At 44.7% G+C, this 8,834-nt stretch overlaps 2 protein-coding genes across 8 annotated transcripts; one reads left to right on the top strand and one right to left on the bottom strand.

Moving 5' to 3' along the window:
- The first annotated feature begins 152 nt into the window (after positions 1–152).
- Positions 153–8,797, top strand: LOC117569792 (glycogen debranching enzyme). Of its 7 annotated transcripts, none has more exons than XM_034251097.2 (8): positions 153–251; positions 3,140–3,480; positions 3,542–3,902; positions 3,968–5,371; positions 5,434–6,289; positions 6,346–6,523; positions 6,577–6,746; positions 6,803–8,797. In XM_034251097.2, exons 2-8 carry the CDS (start codon positions 3,149–3,151, stop codon positions 8,119–8,121), a joined length of 4,620 nt encoding a protein of 1,539 aa, XP_034106988.1. In that variant the 5' UTR covers positions 153–251; positions 3,140–3,148; the 3' UTR covers positions 8,122–8,797. The 7 variants fall into 7 exon arrangements, with proteins under 7 accessions (XP_034106988.1, XP_034106989.1, XP_051861816.1 ...); XM_034251098.2 differs by lacking the exon at positions 153–251 and adding an exon at positions 497–559; XM_052005856.1 differs by lacking the exon at positions 153–251 and adding an exon at positions 618–717.
- Positions 8,220–8,825, bottom strand: LOC127565740 (uncharacterized). Its single transcript, XM_052005857.1, has 2 exons — positions 8,677–8,825; positions 8,220–8,621 (listed from the first exon to the last, which is right to left on the bottom strand). The coding sequence occupies exons 1-2, from the start codon at positions 8,773–8,775 to the stop codon at positions 8,370–8,372; spliced, it is 351 nt and encodes a 116-aa protein (XP_051861817.1). The 5' UTR covers positions 8,776–8,825; the 3' UTR covers positions 8,220–8,369.
- Between the last annotated feature and the right edge of the window lie 9 nt (positions 8,826–8,834).

Below are 8,834 nucleotides of genomic sequence, written 5' to 3'. Positions count from 1 at the left end.
TATATCCCATCAGCGTACTTCTTACATATGCTGCTTTTGGTCACACCTAATAAATAAAACAGCTTTAGGAAAGCTCTTTCGTTTGTTTTTGTTTGTGATTCTAAAAAATGTCCTCGTCAATTTTTAATGGCTGCAGAAAAGCAACAATAAATTATGTGGCCGTAAATCAAATAGCACATATTAATCAGTGAACTAATGCTAATTTCAAATTTGCAAAGAATAATTTCGTGTTATTATAGGCTAACATTACCGTAAGTAAACAATCATTGCCCTTGCGACCTTTCGAAAACGTGTTTTTCTTCCGTTTTACAACGCCCTACATTATGCTTGTGTATGTAATATGTGTGTGTCTGCATAGTCAATACATGCGGAGAACTTCATTGTATACACAAAGAAACCACAACATTGTGAAAGAGAAAGCAAATGAATGTACAGCTGATTTTTGTTTACCAGCAACTGAGGGTGCGACATTCTCTTGCCGGAACAGCTGATGAGCGCACGAAAACTTGAAAGGTCACCTTGAGCTCAATAAAAAAAGAATTGAGGAATTTATTTGCTGGTAAAGTTTAATTCAGCAACACATCATAGTTTTCGGTGAAAAAATAAATAAAATTAAATAGTGGCATAATAATTAATTTGAATACAAAAATAAAATAAAATAAATAGATTTTAGTCAAAATATCTACAAATTATTGGCGAAACACTTTGCCAGTGCAAGTAAAAAAAAATATATTATCTAAGTGTTGATATATGTACATGCTCGAATTTTGGGGGTCAATCTATGCAAAAATACATTTAAATATGTTCGTTAATCAGACATATGTTTGAATAATTGCAAATCTATGAGCATACAGATGTCTATAAGTATGTAGGTCAATGGACGCAATAAACTTGTGTCTATTTTTAAGCGAGACAACAAAATGTTTACTTAGAATTCAACTTTAAGCCAAACGATAAATACGATAAACAAACGAGAAGCATTTCTGCTAGAAACTAGATAAGAAAATGCAGTTGAACCGGTAAAAATAATAGCAAGGACTTGCACAGTGTGAAAATTTGTAAATGCATAATGCAAAAGCTAAAATGGTTGCGAAATTCGCTTAACTATTGCGTATGCTTGTGTTAGTTGGTGTAATAAAGTTGAAATCAGTATTATCTAACGACCTTTAATACTTCGTTCGGCACGTAAGCTTTGCATGCATGCAATGCACCAAAGTCATGGGCGCCGTTAAAAAGCTTCACGCTTAGTTGCCAAAGCAAAGCTTCTATGTCGTTATTATAAGAAAACACTCAAATCACACACGCACACGCATGCATTTAGTCATTTATTAAGCTCACTTAGCATTTGCACTTGCTCGTTTTAGTTTTATATTTTTGTTGTTAAAATAGTATTTATTTTTTAATGCTTCATTAACGATCAACAGCTGTCTGGCTTTAGTAGCGGCGGTTAATTAGCGCAAAAGTAACGCTTCGATTGTATCTTGTGAGCTTTGCGTTACTCTAAAAATGATAGCAGAGGGTTTCAAGTGGCTGTTTAACGTCCTAATGGGCTATCAGCTCTTTCGCTGGCTCATCGATAACTATGTACGAATAACCAATGGCGGGATGCAACAAGTGCAGCAGCTACCACAACAACAAACTTGTGATAAGCAGCAAGAGCAGTCGGCCAGGCCGGCGCAGCAGGCGAATGCTAAGCTTAAAACAAAAGAAGAAGAAGCAGCAGCAGCAACAGCTGAGCCGGCGAGCAGAGTAACGGTGCCAGTTGAGTTTAGTGCTAATGAGCAGCTTAGTGGTGCAGCAAGTATGGGGAATGCAAACAGCAGCAGCAGCAACAGCCGCCGCCGCCGAAGCAGCAGCAGCAGCAACAACAGCATCAACATCAATATCAACAACAACACAACAACAACAACTACTACTACTAGCACAACAACAACAACAACTACTACTACCACCAAGAGCACCCGCAACAAATCATTACAAAAACGCCACAGTGATGAGGTATGATCACAATCTGAGATTGTCTACAAAATTATGTCGTAAATAAGTACATGCATTACACATGATCAAAATATGTATATTATATATAATATTGCTGATATGTGACTGTATGTATTTATGTGATTGTATTGGAAAAGCATAGCACAGACTTAATCAAAAGGTGCAACCAGCGGCCAGTGACTGCTTCAGTCTGTGCCGTGTGCTCCTCGTGTTCTAATTAAACTCGAAATCAAAAATCGAAAATCGATCTATAAAAATTACTTCCACTGTGGTGTTGTAACTGATTGCTTGTGTGAGTCCAAGTCCGAGTCTGTCAATCTCTAATCTATAATCAATGTGTAATCGCTGAAACTAAAAATAAACTGGCGCCGGCGCAAGTGAAAATCCTTGCAATTATATAACCGAGCTTAAAATATCCTTAAGGACCTTTAAGGAGTAGCTTTTTGTGGTCTCTGCATTTTTCAATTATTTCTTTATTAATTAATGGTTCCCTCTGGTTGTGGCTGCAAAGTGCTTTAATTTTTTTTATTGTTTGTATTCGCTTTACTCAATTTTTATTGGGGTGACATTGAGAGTGAATTGAATTGAATCGATTCAAATTGATTGCCTCAAGGCATATCTGTCTGCTCATCTATGTAAACATACGTCTCTTAAGTATATAAATTTCTTATGTACTTTCATCTGTTAATCTTTACTTTACAGAAATCGTATGAATTCATTGATTTCCATATGTTCATTTCATAAAGTTCTAATGTTCCGAATTCTAAAATAAGCCTTATTTTTAAAGCTCATACATTTCTTATATATATTCCGATCCAAATATCTTTGTGCTTGTTTATGTATGTAATCATGTCCTTTTTTATGCAAAAAGTGTAATATTTTTGTTTTTAGTTTTATAGCTCACTTTAATTTCGAATGTTCCTACATGTTTTATTTACATTTGGAGTAAATATAAGAGTAATATAATATAGATTCATATATTTCATAACCACATTGATATCTTTTGTGTAAACATTACAGATATTTCGGAAGTTGATACCTCCTTAATGAGATTCTATGTTTGATGTACTTATAATTCTTATGTACATCCCGACTACTTGTGAACATTTTCAATTTCATAGCTTTCGTGATTCTTTTGCAGGCTGTAAAAATGAGCAAGAGCACGGAATCGCACAGCATTCCCATAGCTGAGGGCACGAATGCTGAGCATGTGTTGTACCGCTTGAAACGTGGCTCCAAACTATGCGTCCATCCGGATGTCGCATTGCTGGGTCGCAAGATCCTGTTGCTCACCAATTATCCGGCTGAGGGCAAGAAGTTTGTGCGCACCGAATACCGAGTGCTTGGCTGGCAGCTCAAGGATGGCAAGCAGGTGACCAGCGTGGAGCATCCCGAGGTGCATGTGGTGGACACAGATATCTACAGCGAACTGCAGCTCAACATGTCCGGCACATATCGTTTCTATTTTACCTATGCCGATCGGTAAGTAATTCATACAGAGAATGTCTGTTCCTAAACGGTAATCCTTTTGCTCCTTTTGCAGTGAAAGAACATTTACCGATGAAGCAGCTGATGGTGCGCTCTATGTGCAGGTGGAGCCCACGTTGCATGTGGGTCCACCCGGTGCCCAGAAGATCATTCCGCTGAACTCGGTGCGTTGTCAGACGGTGATGACGAAGCTGTTGGGACCGCTCAATACTTGGGAGGCCAAGCTGCGCGTGGCCAAGGAGTCGGGTTACAATGTCATTCACTTTACGCCCATTCAAGAGTTGGGCGGTTCCCGTTCCGGGTATTCGCTGCGTGATCAGCTGCGTGTCAGTTCAAATTTTGCTGCCAAGAAGGGCGATAAGGTCACGTTCGACGATGTGGAGAAGGTCATCAAGAAGTGTCGCCAGGAATGGGGCGTAAGTTAGTTATGTGGGGAATCGTTTAATTATTCTACTAATTGATTTTGCTTTTCTCCTTCTAGGTGGCCTCAATTTGTGACATTGTGTTGAATCACACGGCTAACGAATCCGAGTGGCTGTTGAGTCATCCGGATGCCACGTATTCCTGTGCGACGTGCCCTTATTTGCGTCCCGCCTTCCTGCTGGACGCTGCATTTGCACAGTGCGGCGCCGATATTGCATCGGGCAGCTTAGAGCATGTTGGCGTACCTCAGGTCATCGATCAGGAATGCCATTTGGAAGCCTTAAAGTACCAATTGCACACTACCTACCTGGCCAAGGTCAATATCCATGAACTGTATCAGTGCGATGTCATGAAGTATGTCAATGAATTCATGACCCAAGTGCGCACTCGTGAGCCGCCCCAAAATGTAGCAAAGCAGTCGCGCTTCTCGGAGATCAAGCTGATACAGGATCCGGAATATCGACGCTTGGGTAGCACCATTGATTTCGAGTTGGCGTTGGAGGTCTTTAATGCTTTCCATGGCGACTGTTTCGATGAGGAGTCGCGTTTCCGCAAATGCGCCGAGACACTGCGCCATCATTTGGACGCACTCAACGACAGCGTACGCGCCGAACTTCAGGGCTACCTCAACTATGCCATTGACAATTGCTTGGCTGGCATACGCTATGAGCGTGTCCAGGGTGATGGACCGCGTGTGCGTGAAATCTCCATCAAACATGCGGTGTTCATGACGTACTTCACCCACACGGGCACCGAGGGCAAGACGCTGTCGGAGATTGAGCAGGATATGTATGGCAAGGCGGGCGAATTCTTTATGGCTCACAATGGCTGGGTCATGGGCTCCAGCGATCCGCTGTTGGACTTTGCCGAACAGCAGCCTGGACGTGGAAATGTGTATCTGAAGCGTGAGCTCATCGCTTGGGGTGACAGTGTGAAATTGCGCTTTGGCAAGCGACCTGAGGATAGTCCATATCTGTGGCAACATATGACCGAATATGTGGAGACCACAGCACGCATTTTCGATGGCGTTCGTCTCGACAATTGCCACTCAACGCCGTTGCATGTGGCCGAGTACTTGTTGGATAAGGCGCGCAAAATCAATCCCGAGTTGTACGTGGTTGCCGAGCTGTTCACCAACTCGGATGGCACCGATAATGTCTTTGTTAATCGCTTAGGCATTACGTCGCTAATCCGAGAGGCGCTTTCTGCTTGGGATTCGCACGAGCAGGGGCGTCTGGTGTATCGTTATGGTGGCGTACCCGTTGGGGGTTTCTATGCGAATCCCAAACGCGACGTGGCTCCAAGTGTGGCGCATGCACTCTTCATGGATCTGACACACGACAATCCTTCCGCTGTAGAGAAGCGTTCGGTCTACGATCTTTTGCCCTCCTCTGCTTTGGTGGCCATGGCTTGCTGTGCCACGGGCAGCAATCGTGGCTACGATGAATTGGTGCCACATCATGTGAGCTGCAATTCCGAATCTTTGAATCTATCTTTATTTAATGTGCTTTAATTACTTTGCAGATTCATGTGGTCGATGAAGAACGTCCGTATCAGGAGTGGGGCAAACAAGTTGACTTTAACACTGGCATCGTTGCCGCCAAGCGTGCTTTGAACTTACTCCACGGTCAGCTAGCGGAGGAAGGCTTCAGCCAGGTGTACGTCGATCAAATGGATCCCAATGTGGTTGCAATTACTCGCCATTCGCCCACCACACATCAAACTGTTATTCTGGTGGCTCACACCGCTTTCGGTTATCCCTACCCCAATGCAGGCCCTACCAGTGTGCGTCCGTTGCGCTTTGAAGGTGTGCTAGATGAGATCATACTGGAGGCTAATCTGACCACGAAGAGCGACAAGCCTTTTGATCGTCCGGCGCCCTTCAAAAAGGACGAGCATGTGCTTAACGGTTTCACACAGTTCCAACTGTCGTTGCAGGAGCACATTCCGCTCAGCAAATCGCAGGTGTTTGAGACCAGCTCCTATGTGGATGGCAACAACACCCAGTTGAATTTCTCCAATTTACGTCCTGGCACAGTGGTTGCTATTCGTGTGTCATTGCATGCCAGTGTGCGCAATAATTTCGATCGTCTGCAGCAGGTCACGAATGCCCTGCGCGTTGAGTCGGGATCGGAGTGCAAGGAACTGCAGGAGATTGTCTCCAAGCTGGACTTGACGGCGCTGAGTCGCGCGCTCTTCAGTTGTGATCAGGAGGAACGCGATATGGGCTTGGGTGGCTCTGCCTATGATATTCCCAACTTTGGGCCAATTGTGTATTGCGGTCTGCAGGGTTTTGTTTCGCTACTCACGGAAATTTCACCACGCGATGATCTGGGTCATCCATTGTGCAACAATTTGCGTGATGGCAACTGGATGATGGGTAAGTATAAATAGTATATGTAGCAGCAATTTATACTGATTTATACTTCTACTTAGATTATATTGCCGATCGCCTGAATAACTTTGAGGATCTGCGACCACTTTCGGTCTGGCTGAAGGCTACGTTTGAGCCACTGAAGAATGTGCCACGCTACCTCGTGCCTTGTTACTTCGATGCCCTTGTGAGCGGAGTTTACAATGTGCTCGTTAACCAGGTCAACCAGCTGATGCCCAGGTGAGGCAGCAGATTGTTACGACTAAGCATTTAATTAATAATTCTTTTACTAGTTTCATACGTGATGGTCATCACTTTACCCAAGCTCTGGCGTTATCTACGCTGCAGTTTCTGGCCGTCTGCAGGTCCGCCAATCTGCCCGGCTTCAGTCCAGCGCTCAACCCACCAAAGCCCCCCAAGCAGTGTGTTACTTTGTCTGCCGGATTGCCGCACTTCTCTACAGGTAAGTCAATTTTATCTATAATGAATTATGCGTGTCATTAAGGTCTTAATCTTTAGGTTACATGCGCTGCTGGGGTCGTGACACGTTCATTGCATTGCGCGGCACATTGTTGCTCACTGGCAGATTCAGCGAGGCACGTTTCATCATTTTAGGCTTTGCAGCTGCCATGCGTCATGGTCTGATACCCAATTTGTTGGACAACGGCTCCAAACCTCGTCTCAATTGCCGTGATGCCGTCTGGTGGTGGCTGCACAGCATTAAGCAGTATGTCGAGGATGCACCCAAAGGAGGCGACATTCTCAAGGATAAGGTGTCGCGCATCTTCCCCTACGATGACTCGGAGCCACATGCGCCTGGAGCCTTCGATCAGTTGCTCTACGACGTCATGCAGGAGGGACTGCAGGTGCATTTCCAAGGATTGCAGTATCGCGAACGCAATGCTGGCCACGAGATTGATGCGCACATGGTGGATCAGGGTTTCAACAATCATATTGGCGTGCATCCGGACACTGGTTTTGTGTTTGGCGGCAACAGCGCCAATTGCGGCACCTGGATGGACAAAATGGGCTCTTCCGAGAAGGCTGGCAATCGTGGACGTCCCAGCACACCGCGTGATGGTTCGGCCGTTGAATTGATTGGCCTGGAGTACGCTGTATTACGTTTCATGCAGGGATTGAGCGAGCGTCAAGTGATTCCCTACAGCGGCGTTGAGCGCAAGGGTCCGTCGGGAGAACAGACAAAGTGGAGCTACAAGGAGTGGGCAGATCGCATACAGAAGAACTTCGATCAGCATTTCTTTGTGAAGGACACGGACACCACGTCGGTGGCCAACAAGAAGGGCATCTACAAGGACAGCTGTGGCGCCACCCAGGACTGGACCGATTTCCAGCTGCGTTGCAACTTCCCCATCACACTTACAGTGGCTCCAGATCTATGCGATCCTCAGAACGCTTGGCGTGCGCTTGAGGCGGCCCGGAAACATTTGCTGGGTCCGTTGGGCATGAAGACATTGGATCCCGACGATTGGAGTTACAGGGCCAACTATGATAACTCCAATGATTCAACAGATTGCACTGTAGCCCATGGCGCCAACTATCATCAGGGACCCGAATGGGTGTGGCCCATCGGTTTCTACTTGCGTGCACGCCTGATCTTTGCCAGAAAGTGTGGCTTCCTCGACGTGGTCATTGCCGAGACGTGGGCTATACTGCGTGCCCATCTGCGCGAGCTGCAGACATCTCATTGGCGAGGTCTGCCCGAGTTGACCAACGACAATGGCAGCTACTGCCATGACTCTTGCCGCACCCAGGCCTGGAGCATAGGCACAGTGCTGGAGGTGCTCCATGATTTGCATGCTCTGGGCGCCGATAAATAGTTCGAGCCACTGCCGTCATATCTAATCAACGAATCTCTCGATTGCAGAGATATATAATTATTAACTTAACTAAATTATGCAGAAGGCAAAAAGGAAAATATTGGTAGATGCTACAAAGAATTTGGTTTAATGATTCAATTAATGGGCGTAACCATAAAAGTTATTTGTTCAATTTGTTACCAAAGTTGTTGATCATCCCATACTCTATTAAAGTTCTTTAATCTCTAACTGTAGTCTGTGTTTGCATGCTATGAAAAATAACTATTCCTGGCTATACGCATGCAGGACGTTTTTGGCGGATAGATGGGTCCACTGTTTTTCGTAGATATATCGCACAGGGATACTGGGCGTATAACTTCTGGTTTAATTTCCAGATTTAGTTGATCGGCATCTTTGGAAGTATCTGCTGACTGTAAGCTTATTGCTGGTGCTTCTAGCTCAATCTCTTCTTCAACCTCTTGGGGTAAGATCTCGCAATCCTCTAGTTTTTTTGTTTCCAACTTTAAAGCATTTATTGAAAATTGATAATACATATACTCTCAAAGGCGAACTTACACATGGGCGTCTCTTGAACACCTGGAACGCTGCAGTACAGGTGAATTCGTAGACGCCCTGCAGGACCATCTTTTGAACAACATCTAAAACGATCGACATCTTGCTTACTCAGAAGTGATTACGATCTCAAAATGGGGCTATTGGATAACATAAACATC

Source organism: Drosophila albomicans, chromosome 3 (assembly GCF_009650485.2).
Source record: "Drosophila albomicans strain 15112-1751.03 chromosome 3, ASM965048v2, whole genome shotgun sequence".
Lineage (NCBI taxonomy): Eukaryota > Metazoa > Arthropoda > Insecta > Diptera > Drosophilidae > Drosophila > Drosophila albomicans.
This window is presented reverse-complemented; position numbering and strand designations above follow the sequence as displayed.